This window comes from Cololabis saira, chromosome 21 (assembly GCF_033807715.1).
Source record: "Cololabis saira isolate AMF1-May2022 chromosome 21, fColSai1.1, whole genome shotgun sequence".
In the NCBI taxonomy this organism is placed as follows: Eukaryota; Metazoa; Chordata; class Actinopteri; order Beloniformes; family Belonidae; genus Cololabis; species Cololabis saira.
Genome location: NC_084607.1, coordinates 28,292,867 through 28,318,795, shown reverse-complemented (window position 1 = coordinate 28,318,795; position 25,929 = coordinate 28,292,867). Strand labels below are relative to the sequence as shown.

The window sequence follows — 25,929 nt, the reverse complement described above, 5'->3', positions numbered from 1 at the left end:
GGCAGACCCAACAGTTTTCACCACAGCAAACAGAAAACATGTTTTGGTTTCAGGACCTGACACACCCAGAGAGGTTTTGAGCTGCGTCAAAGTAGAACCCCTCATTTATTCTCTTCTTTTCTTGTATCAGACCACACAGTTTTTCTGGATCTGAGTCCATTTTAGGTAAAAAGCTTGGACTTGTGACAAACTCATGAGGCTTTTAGTGATTGACTCCATCAGTTTTCTATAGGATGCACATTGTTCCTCCTGCAGCTTCTTCAGAAGATTTTCCCTCAGGCTCTTTTCTTCCTCAATGTTTCATTTGAGGTGATACAGTTCTTTGTTTATTCTGGACCAATCATGCCAAAGCTGGCCTTGACAAGGAAGAAGATCATCTTTGATCCTGGAAACATCCATCCCCAGAGTCAGCTTTGATATTTCCATGGCAGCAGATTTCCCTTCTTGGCAGACTGGGTCATTTTCATTCACTTTGAGTCCAGAAACCTCAGCTATCGGTTAAAGCTGGAAGGATGTACCTGTACGTGGTCCAGACAAAACCTTTCCAATAATCTTTTTCAGTTCTTCACAAACATCAGACTGGTTTCTGTCTTTCAGGCCCAGTTTGTATTTTTGTAGTTTCATCTCAGTCACTTTAAAATCATCATCATCAACTAGGACAACTAGAGGTTTTTCAGACTTGGATCAACCTACCCCATGTATCTACACCCATATGGGTCAGGCCTGCTGCCCTGGGTATTATTTAAAGATAATTTTAACATCCTCTAACCTTGTCTTTTGCAGTGGAATGTCACTGGTAGACATATCTGATTGGTTTAGGAAGGTGATCAATAAAAGGAGATTCAGCGGTGAGAGGAGGGAGGGGCAGACCCAACAGTTTTCACCACAGCAAACAGAAAACATGTTTTGGTTTCAGGACCTGACCAAGAAGTTTTGAGCTCCGTCAAAGTAGAAACCCTCCTTTATTCTCTTGTTTTCTTGTATCAGGCCACACAGTTTTGGGACAGTTTTTTCAGCATTTTAAGTGGTGTCCAGCATCACTGTCATTGAAATAACCAACTCTGACTTCATGATTGAGCCATTATTATAAAACTCTCACCAGATAGAATCAGATCAGTTTATTTTTCAGTAATCTTGGTGGACTATTTTGGTCATTATTCTTGAGACGGCTCTGTCCATGTTATATGTGCAATTTTAGGTGATTACCTGGATTAACTGTTGTTTTTTTTAAAGGCGACTTCTCGCTAGTTTGAATCACTTTAAATATTACCTGTCCTGGCTTCTTCTTTGAGGGATTTATGGTTGAGTTCCTTCTGGTTTCCAGTTTCCTCAGACAAGTGTCTGCAGTAGTACGGTGGGTTGTTTTCAGAGACTATGACATCTATTTTTTTCAAAAGCTCTATTATCTCTTTTTCATCCATCATGGTTCTTGTACATGTGTGGAATCTCTTTTCAGAAAAACTGTCATTAACTTTCAGGTCAGTAAGGGCACGTTCACACTTTTCAGACTGATGAGTCACAACTGTGTCTTTTCTAACCACTGCATTCCTGCTCTGTAACGGGGGCTGTGCAGGTAACAGTAAGATGAAAGCATGAACTGTTTGAATTGAAGTTTGAATTATCAACACTGGGAAGACCAAGCACGTGTGGACTACACAAGTCATACAGTCTGGATGAAATATATACATATACATATTTATCTGAGATCTTTATTCAGGATCAACTTTAGTACTGGGTGACTAAGCGTTATGTGAAAAATGTTGTCCAGACCTCCTGTGTTTGGTCTGCAGGGTCCTGAGAGGAAGCAGAACAAATCAGACAATGAAATTATGTTTAGACATCCGACCGTCACTGAACGTATTTATATTTTTATGTTACCTTCATCATTTGTCAAAGGAGTAGCTTGTTTGGCCTCATGTTCGTCTTCTCCTATTGCTGCTGTTTTCTTTGCATTTCTCCATCTTACGTCTTCATTTTTAAACTCCCTTTGCAATAAGTAATTTCTATTCAGAGGAAAACAACAGTCGCTTCAACCCATTTAAAAATACAATTTTAAGTGTTCAAGTAAAAAAAACCTGCTCTATATTTTGGAAGATGGTTCATTTCTATGCTTGAATTTCAATATTAAAAATCCTGATGAATGAATGAATTTAGTTCATTTTTTTATATATATATATATATATATATATATATATATATATATATATATATATATATATATATATATATATATATATATATATATATATATATATATATATATATATATATATATATATATATATATATATATATATATATATACACATACATACATTTTTTTTTTTGGGGGTGTGCCACCCTAAGAATTTGCCTTGCCACCCACTAGCCACCATCAGATTTTTTTTCTGCTGGCGCCACTGAGGGAGGGGGCCACAGAGATCCACGAGAATGGCCGGGAGGGGAAGGCGTCGAGGAGGGGTCCAGGGAGGCAACGGAGACACAGGAACAAAAAGCCTTGGGACAAAAAAACAGAGGGATTAAGGTAAGCACGGCACAGAGGTTCAAACTGGGGGTCTGAAAAAGCTAGCGATAGTTTCCTGAAAGGCCAGATTTAGTTACCGCATGGGTTCAGAACAATCAAGCACTGAGTGAAGGTCCAGGTCTCCTTTTAAGCCTGGGCTGGTGATCAGTGGCAGCTGGGGTTGAATGCAGATCAGCAGCACCTCTGCTGCTGGCTCTCCCAGCCAGAGGAGGAGGACTCCTAACAGGCTGATTTATGGGTCCGCGTTACACCAACGGCAAGACCCTACGGCGTAGGTCAACGCACCGAACGCTGCGTGCGCCGTGTAACCTACGCCGCAGGCTACGCCGCAGGCTACGCCGCAGGCTACGCCATCGATTTTACGCGGAACCATAAATCAGCCTTTATTCACTGCAGCACCCGCCCGTGCGCTCCAGAAAGAAATTCCGAAAATAACTCCTGAAAGATGGGTGAGTACTTGTAATCTGTCTACGTTTGTACTTTCTAAACAGAAAACAAGCTTATTATCTTCTCTTTTTTCTGATTAAATGCATCCGAAATAGCCGGGTATTTTTAAAACCGAATATTTCCCCCCCTTCGTTTATAAAATAATTTGTATCCACATTACATCATTGCTAAAAAAAAAACCTTCCACACATAACCGTAGATATGCGTTTTCGACCACATTCATAAGCAAAATACATGAATAAACGTGAAATAGAAAGGAAACTGAAGGCAGAATCGAAAAAAGATACCAAACAAAGTTCGTCTGCATCCACCCCAACTCCGCAAAATGTTAGTCTACGGAGCAAAATACCGCCAATAGATTGGAAGCAGTGTATCTTTTGCCACCAAGATCAGAAAGAAAAACTACATCTCATACAAGAAATGAAAGTCAGCAGCAGAATCCTACAAGCAGTAAAGTGTGATTCATTCTTAAGAGTGCGACTAGCTTGAGTAAATGATATTATAGCTGCAGAAGGAAGTTATCACATGACTTGCAAAAACAGGTTTGAACGTAGGACCAAACGCACAGAGTCACTTCCGAGCACGGAAATCCCATTAGAGTGGATCTGCCAAGAACTTGAACAATCAGCAAAGCAAGCGGATATTCTGGATCTTGTACATGTGTGGGACCGGTACTCTACACTAGCTAATGAGGCTCAATTAGATATACCATCTAGATTTCTAAGCCGAAGGAACTCCTTCAAGGAACAAATAGCTGATCGTCTTGAGGGCATATACGACTTTGTTGTACTGCATGATCAGCCTCGAAATGAACCTTGTACTGTCTTGGTTCCATCCAAATACCGGCACATTCCAGTATCAGCAATGGTGAAAGATGACACCTCCAATATTCATAGAATCATTCCTACATTCAAACATAAGGATCAAGATATGTTCCTGAACATGGTCCATGTGGCATTGCACATCCGAAGAGATATGATCTCACATCCAAAACAAGAGGGGATAGACATCAGTGAAAACAGAGCAATAGACAGCATACCCAACAGTCTGTACATGTTCCTCAACTTGTTACTAGGTGGTCAGCGCCTGCTGGGGGATGATGTTGAATATTATGATAATAACACAGCCAAACGACAGCTTAATTCAATTCAATTCAATTTTATTTATATAGCGTCTAATACAACAGATGTTGTCTCTAGACGCTTTCCAGAGACCCAGAACATGGCCCCCGAGCACATATTACATAAACAATGGCAGGTAAAAACTCCCCTAGTGGGAGAAAAGCCTTAAGCCAAACAGTGGCAAGGAAAAACTCCCCTTTAGGAGGAAAGAAACCTTGAGCAGGACCAGGCTCATAAGGGGGGGCCCTCCTCCCGAAGATCCTCAGCATTACACAGGATCTTATGTACACAGCTAGTGGAGACAAGTTCCTCACTCCGAAGCACATAGGACTGGCCAGTACCCTTCATCAACCTACACGTTCGAAGGAGTGGTGAACATGTTTCACCAGGCAGGTCATGTTATGAGTTACTGTGAGGTAACCAAACCTGACACTGCACTGTCTAAGACGACCTTGGAGACCATGGGGGATGATGGTGCCGTTGTTCCACAAAATCTGATAAAGGGCCGCTTTGTTCATTTCTCAGCGGACAATGTTGACATCAACGAATACACCCTGGACGGAAAAGGGACATTCCATGCCACTCAAGTGGCCGCCTGGCAACGTGGTCCACCTGAAGGTGATCTCCTTGAAGGAATTGATCTTTACTCCAAGTCAAAAACCCTCAATATCCCCAAGGCAATGACAAATATCATACCTGCACCAAAGAGAGGAATCACAGAGCGGCCATTCAGTGGTGTAGCTACAGTATAAGATCATTTACTCAAGCTAGTCACACTCTTAAGAATGAATCACACTTTACTGCTTGTAGGATTCTGCTGCTGACTTTCATTTCTTGTATGAGATATAGTTTTTCTTTCTGATCTTGGTGGCAAAAGATACACTGCTTCCAATCTATTGGAGGTATTTTTCTCCGTAGACTAACATTTTGCGGAGTTGGGGTGGATGCAGACGAACTTTGTTTGGTATCTTTTTTCGATTCTGCCTTCAACTTCCTTTCTATTTCACGTTTATTCATGTATTTTGCTCGGCACTTCCTATACCATAAGAATTGCTGAGGCAACTCTCCTTGAAGTATCTCAGTAAGTCGATTGGTTGCATCTTGGAAATTGTCATGATGTAATTTCATCCGAAGTTGTCTTATAGTGTCAGCTGACTGGAGGCCATCCTTACTAACTGTCATGAGATTTTGCTTATTGTCTGTTAGGTTTAAAACAGCATTAAACAAGTTTGTAGCCAAAAGAAGACACAAAGACTACCTTGGAATGGGTTTTTAGCGCACTCCTGCAGGAGGGGGGAGAGCAACAGGAGTGCAGAGCAACATAGCCCTCATTGAGAACTCCTGAGCTTCCCCCAAGATCCTCCCTCTAGAAGATGCTTTTATTAAGAAACTTTGACAGGAAATGATCATATAAGGACAATGCATAGTAAACAGTAGACAGTAGACATTGGGTAGTGGACAATGGGTGGAAGTGATAACGTATGATTGAGTCCTGACATTACAGTGGTCACCTGTCACCAGGACAGTCCAAAACCTGAGTAGATCAGGAAGTGGCTGCTGTGACTTCTGTTGACCAAGCATGTGACAGTTTCACAATGACAAAACAAGTTCAAAGGTTGATTTACCTGACAGTCTTCCTGGCATATGATGCATAACTGTGGGTCCGAGGACATTAAGCTTTCTTGGGTATAATCTATTGCTTCAGCCATGGTTTCTGTCGCCAATTGACTAATTCAGACCTACAAGAAAGAGTGAGTTTTCTTAGAATACGAATGCAAAGTCTAAGACATCGATATTAATTTAGCTAGCTCATTGAGCCAGTGATGTTAGCTAGCCACTAACGTTAGCTAATCCCAGCAACTAGCTGGCTAACATTAGCTAGTTAGGCTTCTTTTAGTGATCAAAAATGCTAAAATATATACTGCGATAATTTAAACTACATAAAACATGTCACATTATCAAAATATACACTGGACATGACTTTACCTGTTAGCTGTCTCATGTTTCCGATCAGCCGTTCTGAGAAATGTGAGAAAAGCTAAGCCTGGGGGGTGGGGTGATATTGGGGATGGCAAAGATTCCATTCCAGCACATTTTTTATTTTTTTTTCCAACTTTGTTTATTAGGAACTCGCAGATGGGATGATACAATTTCACAGGTGGTATTTACAGTGGTCTGCGTTTTTTTTTTTTTAATACACGACAAGCAAAAACAAATAGACATACAAACAGAGAAGGACGGAATACAAGACAAAGCGTAACAGAATAAGACATGAGAACTCAAAGTATTGTCGTTGTGCAATTGGCATATATCAGAGTTAAATCTAGGTTCCACTTGAGAAAAGATAAATAAAAAAAAAAAAGACTGGGGATAAATAAGCAATAATCCATCCCAGACACAGACATTACATATATACAAAAATACACATACATACAAACACACTCATTCACTCGGGGAAGGTGGGGGGGGGGGGTTATTCTGCTCACAGCGTTTCTAATCAGTCCTCAGGTTCTTTATCAATGCTGAGTGAGTGAATGTGGTCAACAAAAGGTTGCCAAGTTATGTTAAAGGCTTCCAAGGAGCCCTCAACGGGAGAACCTAATCTTCTCCAGCTTAATGCAGTATAGGATTTCATGTATCCACCTATTGTGCGTGGGCGGAAGCACATGTGTCCATTTGAGGAGGATGAGCCTTCTAGCGAGTAAAGTTGTGAAGGCTATAACTCGTTTTGCAGTGTTAAGCATCCCAGTGTGTCGTGGCACTCCAAAGAGGGCAGTGAGGGGGTCGGGGTCAAGTGTGCTACCCAAAACCCTCCCCAGCGTATCAAACAACTCTAGCCAAAATAAAGACAATTTCGGACAAGACCAAAACATACGCATGTAATCTGCTGGTGATAGTTTACATCTATTACAGGAGTCAGCCCTATCCGGGTAAATCTTCGCTAATCTTGCATTGGTGTAGTGGCTCCTGTGTAGTATTTTGAAGTAGACAGTGTCTTGCACATATAGAAGATGTGTGTACCAGATCTAACATATGATCCCACTGATCATCAGTGATATCAGTCCCAAAGTCCTGAATCCACACAGCTCGAAGTGAGTCCAGTCTGGTTGGATTAACCGCAAAAATGTTACCATAATAGAAATCAACCTCTTAGAGTCCGTCCTCAGAGATAGAAACGGGTCTAAACTACAGTTTGGGGGCTGATTAGGGAATTGCGGGTACTGATTCTGAACAAAATGTCTAACCTGAAAATAACTAAACCGATGGGAGTTTGGGAGAGCAGATCAGAAAATTGGGGGAAAATCCCATCAATGTACAGGCTACTGACAGAATGTATACCTTTCTCATGCCAATCCCGAAATGTTGGATCTGAGTAAGAGGGGACAAAGCAATGATTGCGGTAAATAGGAGCCGGACCTGACGATACATGTAAACCAAAGTGCTTTCTGAATTGGCTCCAGATTTTTAAGGTGTTAGTCACAATCGGGTTAATGGAGACCTTGAGCGGCAGAGGTAATTGTGCACAAACCACCAACCACAGTGCGTGCCTAGATGAGGATATCTCCATTTGAGCCCATTGAGGTAACCCAGCTTGTGCAATTTTGGAGTCCCAAAAGAGGAGTTTATTAATATTGCACCCCAGTAATAATGACGGAAGCTTGGTAGCGCCAGGCCACCCTCTGCCTTAGGGAGTTGGAGAATCTCCTTCCTAATACGAGCCTTTTTATCACACCATAGAAATTAGTTAATTATTTTATCAAGAGAGATAAAAAATGAGTTGCGTAAGAAAATTGGAATTTGCTGAAAGAGATATAAAAATCGCGGTAGAGTGATCATCTTGATCAGGTTAGCACGTCCCATTAGAAAGAGAGGCAGGGAGGACCACCTGGCTAAGTCTTCTTTGCAACGCTCAACTGAGGGATCAAAGTTCTTGGCAGCTATTCTGTAAAGATTTACTCACAAAGATACCCAAATATTTGAACACTTCCAAGACTTTCCTAAAGGGAAAAATATTTTGAGGAAGAGCATTAGCCAGATCGTTAACTGGAAAACCATTCCAGCACATTTGATACATTTTACCTCAAAACAAAATACAAAGTAAGTAAAAGTAGCCTAATAATAATAATAACTGAGTAATTATTCATAGTTAAAAACAACTATATTTGCAATATCTAAGCAGTTTCTTCACATTACATCTCAATTCTGAATATGGCATCGAATTGCCCATGTAGGAAAACTTACAAAAGCACTTTTAATTCATCTTTGTAACTTGTTTAGTCAAAAAGATATACTGAAAAATAGATTTCAGCCTGGCAGTGGCGGCCATGTTGGATTTCTCAATTTTGAGGCATTTTGGGACATTTTTGAGCTTCATATACAGCAGATTTGGATTCAGTACCCTTTAATACCCCTAGAAATGTTGTAAATTATTCACAAAATGCCTTCAGCACTTTAAATAAGCACATTTTCAGAAATTCTGCCTAGACTATATATGCATTTACTGGAACTGGAACAGACTATGCAACTCTGAAAAGTGAACTCATTGTTGTAAAGCCAATGTTGTCCAAGTTATGTTGTCCAAATGAAACAGACCTGGCCACTGTGTCTAAACACATGAAGACATAAGAGAAAGCATTTCCTGTGTTGCACAAGTTGTATGTGACAGCCCTTGTAATTGGTGTGTCTTCAGCTTCATGTGAGAGTTCCTTCTCCACACTTGCACGTGTCCTAACCCCCTACTGTCGCACCATGTTGCACGAAAGAAAAAAGAACTTGGTCAGCAGCTTCAAATTTGCTTCAATGTCGGCCGCTCTGGCCCCTGGGATACACCTAACTATGGTCGCTGGAGTCGGCCTCACATGCCTCACAATGGAGTCGCCAATCACCAGGGTGGGTTTCTCAGCGGGTTTGTCACTGAGTGGGGAAAAACGGTTAGAGACGTAAAGTAGTGGTGGTTTTCCTTGTGCCTTTTAGGACTACGCTTCCTCCGAACCGTCACCTAGCTGCCCTGACTGGCCGGCTGTTCAGGAGCTGCAGGGGATCGGCTAACATGATGATGGGCTCTTCAGCTTAATTTGTTTGTAAATGGCAGTCCTTCATAGATTATTTCTATTCGCTCCAAACCTTGCCCCCCGACTGATCTCTTTCACCCTTGCCCATTCCTTTTTTTAAATATTATTTATTTACGAGTATATGTGTTCAATTAGTTGCTGGTCCTCCTGACACCGCAGCAGAACCTCTGGTCCTCCTGACACCGCAGCAGAACCTCTGGTCCTCCTGACACCGCAGCAGAACCTCTGGTCCTCCTGACACCGCAGCAGAACCGTGGTCTGTCTATCCCTGGCACCCGCTCACGTCAAACTTACCGAAGCATTTCCAACGCAGCAGGCCCAGTATTTGGGCCTCTGCCGGTAAGTTTTGATACAACTTTTACTTCTCCCGTGTACACCGCAACTGTCTTCTCTCCGCTGCGGGCTCCTCTTGGAGCCCTCGCGAGTAAGTTTTGCTCTGAACCACCGGCTAAAGCAACTAGCTAGCTGCTCGCTACTCTGCCATTACTCGTTACTGGTCACCGCTGTTTTCCGTCCTCAGCCACCACCATCTCCACCTCAACAAGCTTACCTGCTGGATGTAGCATGCTGTGGCTAATCCTGTGGATATTCCTGGGGTTCTCGTCGCTCCTCTACACCCGGACCCTCGGCTCCTCGACGCTAGCTCTCGTTAGCTTCCAGCTACCGCTCTCGACCGGGACCATGCCGCCGCTCCACTCCGCCGCGGCCCACCACCCGCGCCCGACACCTGGTCCACTCTGGCAAAACCATCCTCCACACAGCCGCTCAGGATGCATGTTTTCCTACAACTTCACGTCGCCAAACTCCATTCCTTCCTTCTGGTCCTCCTGCCGTCCTGCAACTTCGTTACGTCATCACAACAAACAGAATCTGTCCAATCTCCGTCCACTTCCTCAGTCCTCTCAGCCAATCACCAAGCAACACCACCTGAAACTGGCTCTGTTCAACACCCGCTCACTCAACAACAAAAGCCTGCTGCTGAATGAATTTATAACGGACAATAATCTGGATTTCCTCTGTCAAACAGAAACCTGGCACAAACCCCTGGACTATTTCTCACTAAATCAGGCCACTCCCCCCAACTTCACCTACATGGAACAAGCTCGTGCTGAGGGGCGGGGGGGCGGTGTTGCAGCAATATACAGAAAGGACATTAAAGCAACCTCCATCCCCATTCCTGTCATTCCTTCATTCGAACACACTGCCTTCAAACTACCTGGCCCCACTCCTCTTGTCACCGCCGTCATTTATCGCCCCCCCAAACCAAACCCCTCCTTTCTCTCGGATCTCTCGGATTTTCTGACCCAGCTCTGCTCCATCTCTCCCTCTGTTCTCCTCCTGGGTGATTTCAACTTCCACATCAACGATCCTAACTGTAAACCCGCTGCTGAATTCCTGGACCTGCTACACTGCCTCAACTTCACTCAACACGTCGACTTCCCCACTCACGCCCGCGGCCACACCCTCGATCTCGTCTGCTCCACTGGCCTCACAATAAATCAGCTCTCCAGCCTCAACCTCCACGTGTCTGATCACCTGGCAATCATCATGGACATCAACATCCCCATCCCCACTCCCAAAGAAGCACGCAAAATATCCTTCCGCAACATCAGATCCATCTCCCCCTCTGCCCTCCCTCTCAGCCTCTCTCGCCACTCAGATGTCCGCCTCCCCTCCCCCGTCACCCGACAACCCCTCGGACCTCGTGGATTACTACAATCATACACTCTCCTCCTGTCTTGATCAACTGGCTCCCATCAAAACCAAAACAGTCTCTTTCGCACGCTCAGCACCCTGGTACACCCCTGAACTCCGCAAACTGAAATCCCGTAAACGTCAACTCGAGCGACTCTGCAAGAAATCTGGATTAACTGTTCACCAACTCGCCTACACTGATCATCTCCACCAATACAAGGATGCCCTCAACTCAGCTCGCTCCACCTACTTCTCCAACATCATCCATTCCGACTCCTCCAACCCAAAGGCTCTCTTCTCCACAATCAACAAACTTCTCAAACCCAGTGACAACATCTCCAACTCCTTCACAGTCTCTAAGTGCAACGACTTCCTCTCATTTTTTCAATCCAAAATCCAGACCATCTACAGTAACCTGACCACCTCCTCCACCCCCTCCACCTCCCCACCTGTTTACCCCCCCTCCACCACTCAGCCCCTGTCTCACTTCTCTCCCATGTCTTCAGCGTCTCTTTCCACTGTCATGATGGGCATGAAAACCTCTTCCTGTGCTCTGGACCCCATCCCATCCACATTTATAAAAAACTGTCTCCCAGCCATTTCCCCACTCATCATCAACATCGTCAACTCCTCCTTCAGCTCTGGATCAGTCCCGGACACCCTCAAACTGGCAGCTGTCACCCCCATCCTCAAAAAACCTGGACTCAACCCTGACACCATGAACAACTTCCGGCCCATTTCCAACCTCCCTTTCCTGTCAAAAATTCTGGAACGCGCCGTCGCCACTCAGCTCAAGACCCACCTCACCTCCAATGATCTGTTTGAAACATTTCAATCTGGTTTCCGCTCACGTCACAGCACAGAAACAGCCCTCATCAAAGTCACCAATGACCTCCTTCTCTCCTCCGACTCCGGCAACCTCAGCATTCTCCTTCTCCTGGACCTCACAGCAGCCTTCGACACCATCAGCCACACCATCCTCCTCTTCCGCCTGGAATCATCTCTCTACATCACCGGATCCGCCCTCTCCTGGTTAAAATCCTATCTCACCAACAGACATCAATTCATCAGCATCAACAACTGCTCCTCCTCCACTGCCCCTCTGTCACAAGGCGTCCCCCAGGGTTCGGTGCTTGGTCCTCTACTCTTCATCCTCTACATGCTCCCCCTTGGCAACATCATCCGCCGCCACCGCCTCCACTTCCACTGCTACGCCGACGACGTCCAACTGTACATCTCCACCAAATCCCTCACCTCTGCAACCCACTCTACCCTGACCAACTGCCTCGCCGAAATCAAGTCATGGATGCACTCGAACTTCCTCCAACTCAACTACAACAAATCGGACATGCTCATCATCGGCCCAAAATCCCTCACCAAAACCGCTCACAACTTCACCCTCACCATGGACAACTCCATTCTGTCTCCCTCCACTCACATCCGCAACCTCGGAGTTATCCTGGACAGTAACCTCTCCTTCCAACACCATGTCAACCACAACACAAGGACTGCTTTCTTCCACCTGAAAAATATTGCCCGTCTCCGTCCATCACTCTCCTTCTCTACCGCTGAAACCTTGATCCACGCCTTCATCACCTCAAGACTCGACTACTGCAATAGCATCCTCTACGGTTCAACTTCCAAGGTCCTCAATAAACTCCAATATATTCAAAACTCTGCCGCCCGCCTGCTCACCCACACTCGCTCCAGAGACCACATCACCCCAGTCCTCCAGAAGCTCCACTGGCTCCCCATCCCTCAACGGATCCACTTCAAAATCCTTCTCCTCACCCACAAAGCCCTCCACAACCAGGCCCCCTGCTACCTCACCGACCTGCTCCACCGCTACACTCCCTCCCGCAGCCTCCGCTCCTCTGACGCCAACCTCCTGTCCCTTCCAGTCAGAACCAAGCACCGGACCTGGGGCGACAGGGCCTTCTCCATCGCTGCACCCACCCTCTGGAACTCCCTCCCCAAAAACATCCGTGACTGTACAGACCTCCCAGCATTCAAATCCCATCTCAAAACTCACCTTTACAGAACTGCTTTTAATGTGTGATTAATGTCCTGTCTCATGTTGTGTCCTTTTGTACTGTCCTGTGTAATTGTAATTTGTATTATGTGTTTTGTTTTAATGTAAAGCGTCTTTGAGTGCCCAGAAAAGCGCTATATAAATAAAATGTATTATTATTATTTATTATTAGTTTTCTGCTACCCAGATACACTCAGATACACAACTGTTATTTTTACAGAACTGCAGATTTCTTGTAAATCACGTGGTTTCAGAGAAAAGGAAGCTCTCCAACTTTCACTTGTGCTTTAACGTTGGGAGGGGTTTGTGAGGACCCAACATATAAAATATGGCAACTCAATGTAAAAACATTGTTATTAGTTCTTTCCTGGTTATTTTTGGACTCTCTGTTGACTCCTCTTCTGCCAACCCCACACAGTCGGATGTCCTAGCCTTTATATCTCTATTGGCAAGACAGTGTATCCTTCTCTCATAGAAATCCCCCAAACCCCCATGCATTTCTCTGTGGCTTAAGGATGTCATGTTCTTTTTTAAATAAGAAAATATAGTACACTCGGTGATTGGCGCTTCAGCTAAATTTGTTTGTAAATGGCAGTCCTTCATAGATTATTTCTATTCGCTTCAAACCTTGCCCCCCGACTGATCTCTCTCACCCTTCCTCATTCCTTTTTTTAATATTATTTATTCATGAGTATATGTGTTTAATTAGTTTTCTGATATCCAGATACACTCGTATTCATCTCTACAGAGTTCCTGCTCCACTGTTCCTGTGTCCGCCCCTCTTGTGGGGGCCCGGGTTTGCTTTGGGAATTTGAGAAAGAAACGGGTGGGGGAAAGATTATAAAAGAGTTTAAAAAACAACACACAAGAAAATGTAATGTGGTTATAACCTGACTGTATGTATGCATTGTCTTCTTTTTTCCTGCAAAAACTCATACTTTTGAATTATTGTTCAAGAGAATTTGTAAAAAAAGAAAAAGATAATGGCCTTGACAAATTATTCAACTTAATATTTAGTTGTATAATCTTTTGCAGCAATCAATTGAATTTATTTTCATTTCATTCACATATCATCTATTACAGTAAAAGCTCTAATTTTACCTCATCTCTGTGAAGGACGTTCTTCCACAAACTTTGTGGCTTCTACTCACTAACTTTTGCCATAATAGATGGGTACCAACACATCTTCTTCATTTTTTACATCTTTCAATAATGTTTTATATTATCTATTTCTATATTGTGTTTTTGGTTTTGCTGTTGTTATTAGGGCCCGAGCACCTTCAGTGCGAAGGCCCTATTGTATCTGTAGGAATTTTTCTTTCTTTCTTTTTTTTCTTCTTCTTCTTCTTCTGACAAAAGGAGGGCCTTTTTGCCCCCCTAAACGTGCCCAAAAAGTCACCAAATTTTGCATGCAAGTCAGGCCTTGCGAAAAATTTGATATTTAATGGTTTGCAATAATGGGTGTGGCAAAATGGCTCAACAGCGCCCCCCGGAAAACTTTGTGCCTCAAGCCCTAAATACGGTTTGACGTACATGCACGAAAATCGGTACACACCTGAATCATGGCACAACTTAAAGAAAAGTCTCTTGGCGCCATGCCCGAAACCGAACAGGATGTCGGCCATTTTGAATTAGTCGTGTCATTTTGACGAAATGTATGCCATTCCTTCGGCAGTTAATACGGCCCGAACCGTAACGTGCCCCCAAGTCTGTTATACATCAAAATGTGCGTCTCCATCCTCCGACACCGCGCATTACTTTTCTCTTTCAAAAGCGTTACCGTGGCGACACTAGGCGCCAAAAAGCGCGCCCACCCTTCATCTGATTGGTTCAGACAGAAAAAACTTTGCGCCTCAAGCCCCATAATACGGTTTGACGTACATGAACGAAAATTGGTACACACCTGTATCATGTCGCAACTTAAAGAAAAGTCTCTTGGCGCCATGGCCGAAACCGAACAGGAAGTCAGCCATTTTGAACATTCTGAATTAATCGCGTAATTTTGGAGCAATATGCCATTCCTTCGAGAATTAATACGGCCCGAACCGTATCATGAACCCAGATGTGTTATAAATCAAAATGTGCGTCTCCATCCTGCGACTGAGCACATTACTTTTCTCTTTCAAAAATGTTACCGTGGCGACGCTAGACGCCAAAAAGCGCGCCCCCCCTTCATCTGATTAGTCCATATTTGATAGTTCCCCAAAAGTCACCAAATTTTGCATGCAAGGCAGGCCTGGCGATAAATTTGATATTTCATGGTTTGTATTAATGGGCGTGGCAAAATGGCTCAACAGCGCCCCCCGGAAAATTTTGTGCCTCAAGCCCCACAATACGGTTTGACATACATGCACGAAAATCGGTACACACCTGTATCATGTCGCAACTTAAAGAAAAGTCTCTTGGCGCCATGGCCGAAACCCAACAGGAAGTCAGCCATTTTGAATTAATCGTGTCATTTTGGTGAAATTTATGCCATTCCTTCGGCAGTTAATTCAGCCCGAACCGTAACGTGCCCCCAAGTGTGTTATACATCAAAATGTGCGTCTCCATCCTCCGACACCACGCCTTACTTTTCTCTTTCAAAAGTGTTACCGTGGCGACGCTAGACGCCAAAAAGCGTGCCCACCCTTCATCTGATTGGTTCAGACAGAAAAAACTTTGCGCCTCAAGCCCCATAATATGGTTTGACGTACATGAACGAAAATCGGTACACACCTGTATCATGTCACTACTTAAAGAAAAGTCTCTTGGCGTCATGGCCGAAACCGAACAGGAAGTCGGCCATTTTGAACATTCTGAATTAATCGCGTAAATTTGGAGCAATATATGCCATTCCTTCGAGAATTAATTCAGCCCGAACCGTATCGTGAACCCAGATGTTTTATACATCAAAATGTGCGTCTCCATCCTGCGACTACACGCATTACTTTTCTCTTTCAAAAGTGTTACTGTGGCGACGCTAGTTGTTGTTTATGTTTGTTTTATAAAGGGGAGGCATTTTCATAAGCCTTTTTGGCTTTCACCTCTCCTGCACAATGCTTCATTTGATCTTTGTTTTTTACTGTTCTGTTTTATGTGCAAAATAAACTGAAAACTAAAACAGTTGTCTGTGTGTGTGGGCTGTTAATTTTACAGAACTGCAGATTTCTTGTAAATCACGTGGTTTCAGAGAAAACGAAGCTCTCCAACTTTCACTTTTGCTTTAACGTTGGGAGGGGTTTTGTGAGGACCCAACATATAAAATCTGATCGCAGTCATTGTGAGTGGAGTCAAGTGAAAGCCAGGAAAGCTGATGAGGTGAGTTCTCGTACCTGAAGGCGAGTTGAGGGGAGGGGAGTCGGGAGGCGCTATCCGGGTAACAAAACATCAGCTGTATGGGCATGTAGAATGACTATTATTTCTACAGGTGTCATGTCAGACAGGTGTAATTTTCAAAACGAGGATGGATGAAGCATCTATCATTGAATCAATTTCCAACAGGGGGCACAATGGGTACATCTCCAAAATGAATCCCTTGCACCTGATCAAGTCTGTTTACATTAACTGCCACATGTCTCCACTTATTCTACAAGGTGCAGTCTAAAGATGTGACAATGTTGCTCAAGTGCTGCAAGTCTTTATGTCCTGATGATCCCCGAACTAACACAGTAGTTGCGGAACACATCTATGAACGGATAGAGGCCGGGCCAGATTTATGTCTGACATTACGTGACAGAATTCCTAATGCAGGTAGGTACATTTCTCTGTTGTATTCATAGCATAATCATCATTTTGGAATTAGCTATGAAAAAAAAATCTGGCATAAGGCAATAATTATAATATTTAATCTATTGACCATAGGTGTGTTTTTAAGAGTGGTGTTTAATGCTTTATAATCTTACGGTATTGCCTTCTCCATATTATACAAGTGCTCCTATTTTTCTGTAACCTGATTCTGATCATATTATATTTATTAATATTGTATTTATTAATTAATGTATTACTATTACTATTATATTTATATTTATTAATTCATTTATTATATTTTATTTATTCAATACAACTGACCCAGGTCAGTTCATCATTCCTACATCAACCTCCCTCACGGATACCAAAACCATATCCAGGAATACAGTGAAAAGACCAGTCGAGAAAGGTCCTGATAGAAACCTGGTCCCAAAACATCACTATTTGACCCATTATCCATCTTGTATATGAAATATTGGACCACTAATACATGTGGAGCATGAGATTCGAGGCAAAGCACAGGATTTTTAAAAACTTCTAAAACATCACAAAATGTCTGGCAAAAAACATCAAATGTCTGTTGCATGTCAGTGGGAGACATCACAGTCAAAATGTATTGAGTATGGACCAATGGAATCTATTAATGTGGACAACGAGAACTATGGAGATATGTTGAAAGGAGCTTTGCATGTTGAGTCTGTATCACTAGACATCCAGGCAACTAACTGGGTTACAATCAGTGGGACAGAGTACAGGGCAGGACTAATAATTTGCAGTGACATTGGATATGACATACCTGCGTTTTGCAGAATAGAAAAAATAATTGTTGTTGATGGTGTTATATATTTCAATGAACATTTTCATGCTTACAAAGTATTTGAAAGTAATGACAAAGATGTTGTTGAAGCAGATGGTATTGTGCTTCATGAGCCCTTTGATTTACAAAGTGCTTATGGTGGAGATGAGAGTCAATATATTGTGCCATTATCTTCTTTGTAATTGTGCGACTCCATCCTGCGACAACACGCATTACTTTTCTCTTTCAAAAGTGTTACCGTGGCGACGCTAGACGCCAAAAAGCGCGCCCACCCTTCATCTGATTGGTTCAGACAGAAATAAATTTGTGCCTCAAGCCCCACAATACGGTTTGACGTACATGAACGAAAATCGCTACACACCGGTATCATGTCGCAACTTAAAGAAAAGTCTCTTGGCACCATGGCCGAAACCGAACAGGAAGTCGGCATTTTGAACATTCTGAATTAATCGCATAATTTTGGAGCAATTTATGCCATTCCTTCGACAGTTAAAACGGCCCGAACCGTAATGTGCACCCAGGTGTGTTATACATCAAAATGTGCGTCTCCATCCTGTGACTACGCGCATAACTTTTCTCTTTCAAAAGTGTTACCATGGCGACGCTAGACGCCAAAAAGCGGACCCCCCCCATCATCTGATTGGTCCATATTTGATAGTTCCCCAAAAGTCACCAAATTTTGCATGCAAGCCAAGCCTGGCGAAAAATTTGATAATTCATGGTTTGCATTAATGGGCGTGGCAAAATGGCTCAACAGCGCCCCCCGGAAAACTTTGTGCCTCAAGCCCCACAATACGGTTTGACGTACATGCACGAAAATCAGTACCCACCTGTATCATGGCGCAACTTAAAGAAAAGTCTCTTGGCGCCATGGCCGAAACAGAACAGGAAGTTGGCCATTTTGAATTAATCGTGTCATTTTGTCGAAATGTATGCCCTTCCTTCGGCAGTTAACACGGCCTGAACCGTAACGTGCACCCAGGTGTGTTATACATCAAAATCTGCGTCTCCATCCTGCGACAACACGCATTACTTTTCTCTTTCAAAAGTGTTACCGTGGCGACGCTAGACGCCAAAAAGCGCGCCTACCCTTCGTCTGATTGGTTCAGACAGAAAAAACTTTGTGCCTCAAGCCCCACAATACGGTTTGAGGTACATGAACGAAAATCAGTACACACCTGTATCATGTCGCAACTTAAAGAAAAGTCTCTTGGCGTCATGCCCGAAACCGAACAGGAAGTCGGCCATTTTGAATTAATCGTGTCACTTTGGCGCAATTTATGCCATTCCTTCGGCAGTTAATTCAGCCCGAATCGTATCGTGAACCCAGATATGTTATACATCAAAATGTGCGTCTCCATCCTGCGACTACGCGCATTACTTTTCTCTTTCAAAAGTGTTACCGTGGCGACGCTAGACACCAAAAAGTGCGCCCCCCTTCATCTAATTGGTCCATATTTGATAGTTCCCCAAAAGTCACCAAATTTTGCATGGAAGGCAGGCCTGCCGATAAATTTGATATTTCATGGTTTGTATTAGTGGGCGTGGCCTAACGTCTCAACAGCGCCCCCTAGAATACTTTTCTCTGCCATAACTTTTGAAAGGTTTGACATAAAGAGTCGTGGGTGGTGTCATGGGACTCGATATTGAGTCCTTGACCATAATTGGTGAAAATTAGCCCCGCCCTTCTTCTGATTGGTTGTCCATATTTTCTGCTATAACTTTTGATTGTTTTGACATAGAGAGTCGTGGGTGGTGTCATGGGACTCTGTAATGAGTCCTTAATCTTCATTGGCCTTAATTAGCCCCGCCCCTTCTTCTGATTGGTTGTCCCGATTTTCTGCTATAACTTTTGAATGGTTTGACATGGAGAGTCGTGGGTGGTGTCATCAGATTCTGTATGGAGTCCTTGACCTTCATTGGCCTGAATTAGCCCCGCCCCTTCTTCTGATTGGTTGTCCCGATTTTCTGCTATAACTTTTGAATGGTTTGACATAGAGAGTCGTGGGTGGTGTCATCAGATTCTGAATGGAGTCCTTCACCTTCATTGGCCTGAATTAGCCCCGCCCCTTCTTCTGATTGGTTGTCCCTTTTTTCTGCTATATCTTTTGAATGGTTTGACATAGGAAGTCGTGGGTGGTGTCATTTCTGATATGCTTATGGGGGGCGGTGGCCGTGAGTGCGAGGGCCCGTTCATCGCTGCTTGCAGCTTTAATTTTCTTTGTAATTGTTTAACTTGTGCCTGATCTTATTGTGCTAATTCATATGGTGCTGGGAAGTTACTTATTCCTTTTTGAATTAAGAAGAAAAATTGAGATTTATGTTTGAATGATTTTACTTTATCACTGTTGCTGTTCAACACATTTGAACTCAGGATAACTTTCTGTAGCCTTGGAAGTGACTACAATAATTTCCAGATTTTGTGATGTATGTTTGTGTAGTAAACACAGAATGCACTTTTAATGAACTGTAAAACAAAATCACTAACAACACAATTTTAGGCTTAGAAATACACTTTAAAGTGTCATAAAATAACACTCATATATGTTTAAAATTAACACTCAGGGTGAAAGGGAATAACACAATTTTGCATCTTTCCTTCTTATATCCATGCACCTTAGAAGTAGGTGAGGCTGCACCTGAAACCTTTACACTTCTGCCAATAATCCCACATAACACAGATCTTTTATTCCTGGTTGGCAGGTACCTTGGATGTGGGTCTGTGTGGAAATGAGAAAAAGGTAGGATATTTTGTTCAAATAATGTTTCTGATGCTATATTCTTCTCACATAAAAAAGAGAAAGAGAGGATAAAGGTTTTTAATATTTTTACAGCGATCAAGAAACATTTCTGAAGAAAACAAAAAGACACAAAGAAAAGACTTTGAAGAAGTACTCAGCAGACTTCACCTTCTGGACAGATATCAACACAAGTTTTCACCAGCAGATCTTGCTAAAATATGTCCATCTGTGAAACAGAGCAATGACACATCTGAGAAAGATCTGGCCCAAACTTTCCTTCAGAAGTTGATGATGTTAGATTACAGAGCCAGATACATCCCTGTACGGAAAGACAGTTCTGAGGTGAACCAGTCCCAGTCTGTTCAGGTTTATGAAAATGATGACACAGATGACAGTAACTTAGATGCTCTTTTTAGCACCGTTGTCGGAGATCAGTCAAAGCATTCTCATGTACATCCAATGGATGTTCAGATGGCAGTATTTCATTGTTCAGACAGCTTCCTTAAGCAGAACATGATCACAAAGTTGTCTCAGTGCCAGTACGCTCTACCTTTACTTGTTCCTGACCCTGCTGGACCAGATATTGAGTGTCCTCTGTGGGCCTTCAGACAAATAAATAAAACATGGAAGATCAGAGATGATTCAAACACTGTCATCATGAAGAGCATGCCAATCTGCAAAGCCAACATTCCCATGGTGACATTTCTCCGTCTGGGTTCATTGTCTCAGTCTAAATCTCAGCTCATGAACACGTTGATCAATGAACGTCACAACACGTTCTTCCATCGAAACTGTCCAGGCAGCACCAAAACTCGTCATCTGATGGACGGTGTAGCAGAGATTGCTTGGTACTGTCCTGCTGGAAAACCGGATGATTCCTTCACAGACTGCATTGCTTTCTGTAATCTTCATGGAGATTCTCTATCGATTGACAAACAACGTGAAATACTGATCAAAATGTCTTCAGTTATTGTTGTTCTTGTGCCAACTCTGAAAAAAAAACAAGAAAGTAGTGCAGTCATATCGACCCTTTACAAGTCTGAAAAACCTCTAGTTGTCCTCGTTGCTGATAATGACTTTAATGCAACTGAGATGAAAACACAAAAATACAAACTGGGCCTGAAAAACAGAAACCAGTCTGATGTTTGTGAAGAACTGAAACAGATTATTGGAAAGGTTTTGTCTGGACCACGTACATCCTTCCAGCTTGAAATGATAGCTGAGGTCTCTGGAGTCAGAGTGGATGAAAATGACCCAGTTTGCCAAGAAGGGAAATCTGCTGCCATGGAAATATCAAAGCTGATTCAGGGGATGGATGTTTCCAGGATCAAAGAAGAACTTCTTCCTTGTCATGGCCAGCTTTGGCATGAGTGGTCCAGAATAAACAAAGAACTGTATCACCTCAAAGGAAACATTGAGGAAGAAAAGAGCCTGAGGGAAAATCGTCTGAAGAAGCTCCGGGAGGAACAACGTGCTGTTTCCTGTAGTAAACTGATGGAGTCAATCACTAAAAATATCATGAGTTTGTCACCAGAATTCAAAGCTTTTTACCTAAAATGGACTCAGATCAAAATAGATGCCCTTTCCACAGATGATATCTCTTTCATTCTCCAAAAATATGATCAAAAATGGTCCGAGGTCCTGGCTTTAAAAAACAACCATGACAAGTCTGCTTTGTTAAAGGAAAAGCAAACTGAGCTTAACCAGTTGTCAAAAAAGCTTCAATCAGCAACGTTTGGTTTGGAGCACATCTTCAGAGAGATGGGACAGATCTATGAAGCTCACAAATCTCAGGAGAAACAAACACGGAGGTCAAAGACTGAATGGGATAAATACCCTGAACTGGCTGCAGATCTGATGATATCAGGACACCCGATGGAGCTGATTGATGGAGATGCAGGTCACGTGCCTTTAACGTGGATCTCTAGTGTTGTACAGGAAGTCATCAACAAACTGGGAGACCAGAGAGTTTTCGTCTTGTCAGTTTTGGGGGTACAAAGCAGTGGAAAGTCAACAATGCTGAATGCCATGTTTGGGTTGCAGTTTGCAGTGAGTGCTGGCAGGTGCACCAGGGGTGCCTACATGCAGCTGGTCAAACTGTCAGAGGAAATCAAGGAACACTTCAAGTTTGACTACATTCTAGTTGTGGACACTGAAGGACTTCGTGCTCTTGAGCTGGAAGGTGACACCACTCTTAAACACGACAATGAACTGGCAACGTTTGTTGTTGGTCTGGGAAACTTGACACTGATCAACATCTTTGGTGAGAATCCAGCTGAGATGCAAGATGTCCTGCAGATTGTTGTTCAGGCTTTCATGAGGATGAAGAAAGTGAACCTTTCTCCAAGCTGTGTGTTTGTTCACCAGAATGTTACAAGTATTGCAGCTGCAGAGAAAAACATGGAAGGAAGGAGACGGTTGCAAGAAAAACTGGACAAAATGGCTCAACTAGCTGCCAAAGAGGAGGTGTGTGATGCTGAGTGCTTCAATGATGTCATTAAATTTGACATTCAAAAAGATGTGAAATACTTTGCCCAGCTGTGGGAGGGAAGTCCACCAATGGCTCCTGTAAATCCAGGTTACAGTGAGAGTGTCCAAGAACTGAAGAACTTCATCCTGTCCAAAGCTTCAGCGTCTGCTGGGATCACTCTCTCACATTTCAGCAGCAAAATCAAGGACCTGTGGACCGCCCTGATGAACGAACACTTTGTGTTTAGTTTCAAAAATGCACAAGAAATTGCAGCGTACAGAAGACTTGAGGTCCAGTATGGGAACTGGACCTGGGACCTGAGGACCAAGATGCTCACCATTGAGAATCAGATTTATCCCAAAATTGAAAAGGGACAAATAGACAAGGTTGAACTCAGTTATCTTTCTAAAGAAATGAGCAAAAGATTTGGTGAAATAACCAAAAACATGGCCGTCTTCTTTGACAACGATGTAGACAAAGAAATCTTGGCTCAGTGGCGAGTCCGATTTGAAATAAAAATAAAGGAGTTTCATGACGAGCATGTGAGTGGAGTCAAAAGAAAACTGGATGAAGTTATCCAGCAGAATAAAGCTCGGAAGAATCTTGATAAGAAGACGACGGACTATGAGAACAAGCTTCTGCAGAAGAGCAAAGAGCTCGCTCACCGGTTGAAAGACAAGGCAAAAGATGAAGAAGAACTGAAACAACAGTTTGACTCAGTTTGGGGAGGCTGGGTAACTGAATTTACTAAAGGTACAAAACCCATTGAGGACATCAACTTGGAAGAAGATCAGAAACATGTTCTTCTGGATCTTGGATTTGATTGGTCCCTCATTGATGAGTCAAAAAAGAGTGGGAGATATAAAAAGCTGTCAGAAGTTGGGAGTTACTGTGATTATATAACCCACAAGAAATCCCAAAAGAAGGAAACAGAAACCAAGGACCCAAGCCAAGTAAACATGTTTACAAAGTTCTGGAATGTCTTCACAACAGAACCAAAAGTAGGATATGAAGAACAGAAACTGATCAGATCCCTAATTAATGGTGTTGAACAGAAGTCCCTGAAGTACATTCAGAGTATGCCTGTAGCAACTCAAGGCTATAGTTCAGCTTATCTGCAAAAAATGGCCCACAATGTTAAACAGGCAGTGGCACAATTTAATGCAGAGAAGACATTTCAACTTCAGAAGGAGTTTACAGTGGATCTGTCTCTGTATGTCTTTAATAAGGCAGAAAGCTGCATTTTAAAATCCCATAAGACATACCAAGAGAGAAATGATGCTCTGACCTATTTGGGCAGCAAGAAAAATGGATATTACAACATTTTCAGAAGCTACTGCAGAGGAAACTCATCTGCTGTGGTGTTTGCAGAAATGATCTGTGAAAGACTGAAGGTTTCTGCTGTTGAGGCCGTCTGTAACACGACTGCCATCCATCTGGCTGGAGATATGAGATCCAACTTCCCAGCATTCAATGAAAACAGACTGGCCCTGGAGAAATATGTGTTGAAGTCACTAGCAGAGAAAGAAGACTTCAGTAAGTTCATCACCTACATCACAAATCCAAGGAAACAAGTGGAGGATTTCATAAAAGAAGAAGTAATGAAATACATCTTCACAGAGCACAAAGATGAATCCCTGAAAAAACTCCAGAAGAATGTGGATGACATTGATAAACTTGTCACTCAAGCTTTATTTGAAGCAACAGAGCAAATCAAGACCAAGAAAGGAGACGTAGAAATGTGGGTGGAGGAATTTTCCGGATTACTGGACAATAAACTGACACTTGATACCATCAGTTGTCAAAACTTCAGTGACATAAACAATTTTGACTTTCTTAAAGAAGAGACTGAGAAAGCTCTTAAATCCATCATCAAGGAGATGAAGCACCTCTCTCTGGAGGAAGTGACAGAGTTCAGGCAGAAACCTGATGAAATCCTCATTGAACAGCTGTGTAACTGCTGCTGGGAACGTTGTCCCTTCTGTGCAGCTGTTTGCACCGCCACAGTCGCAGACCACATTAAGGACAAAGAAAAGGACAAACACAGTGCACCTTTTCATCGACCTAATGGAGTTCAAGGATGGCACAGAAGAGGCACAGTCGATCTGGTCATTGATTTCTGCACCACATTAGTTGTGAGTGACCAAAGTTTCCGCCCCAGGCATGATTCAGACGAGAGGGTTCCTTATAACCAGTATCCAACTGCAGGGGGGGAGTATGCATCATGGAGGATTACTGCTGATGAATACAAGCTGACATACTGGAAATGGTTTGTGTGTCGCTTTCAGGAGGAACTGGAAGACCACTATGATAAGAAATTCCAGGGCAAGGGAGAAATTCCTGGTGAATGGAGAAACTGCAGTAAAGAGGAAGCTATTGAAAGTCTTGATGAAATGTCCAGTTTGTGAGGAAACTGCATGTGTGATTAAAAAAAGAAGAAAATGAATCTTATTCAAGGCTTTCACCTTTAAACTTCTTAGATTTGTCTGCTTAGTCTGAACAAATATAAATACTGAAGATGAAGGGTCTCCAAAAAAAACAGCAGTTATTTACTTTCAAGAAAATGAATGTTAGCCATGACTTTTTATTTCTTTATTCTGTTTTCTCTTTTAGCTTTATTTCAACATTAAAATGTGATCAAGCATGGTATTTAGATTGTAGGTTTGTTGAGGACTAAAATAAATAATGAATAGTTGATAATACTGAGCAAATGTTCAAAATGTCTCTGATTTACTTTATTTGACAGAAATCATATCAGCTAAAATAACTGTCAGATTTTGCGCGATGTTTCTAGTTGCATCTGTCTGATTACATGAATTCAGAAAAGATCACATTAATTAAAATTTTTGTTTTTTATCAGCTTAATTAAAGAAACCTGTGATTGAGCTGCAACAAGCTTTTTTTCATCATTATACATTTTCCATGTTTCCAGTTTGTACTTTTGTTTTTAACTTTTCCAATTAACTGGGTTTTAACATTTGGTTCTTAAAAATTGATTCATGTTCTCAAGTTATTGTTATATTCAGTTATCCAGTTGTTCCTTTAAAATGTCATGTTTACTTTGTCCCATTAAAGTCTTATGAACATCCAAAGAAATGTGAATCTTTGTTTAAATACACAAACTGTTAAAAGAATATTTGACAAACACTTTATAATCAGAATACAACATCAAGTCAGGAAGTGGGATATTGATCTGATCAGTTCCGGAGCAGAAGGGTTTTTTTTTTAATCAATCAATCAGTTTTTAATCAATTCATTTCTGTATATGCTTGACGTCAAAT

General features: G+C 42.5%; 1 protein-coding gene across 1 annotated transcript; it reads left to right on the top strand.

Annotated features, from left to right (window-relative positions):
• The first annotated feature begins 16,487 nt into the window (after positions 1-16,487).
• Positions 16,488-25,605, top strand: LOC133421565 (interferon-induced very large GTPase 1-like). Its single transcript, XM_061711218.1, has 3 exons — positions 16,488-16,623; positions 20,141-20,178; positions 20,272-25,605. Exons 1-3 carry the CDS (start codon positions 16,488-16,490, stop codon positions 25,054-25,056), a joined length of 4,959 nt encoding a protein of 1,652 aa, XP_061567202.1. The 3' UTR covers positions 25,057-25,605.
• The last annotated feature ends 324 nt before the right edge of the window (positions 25,606-25,929 follow it).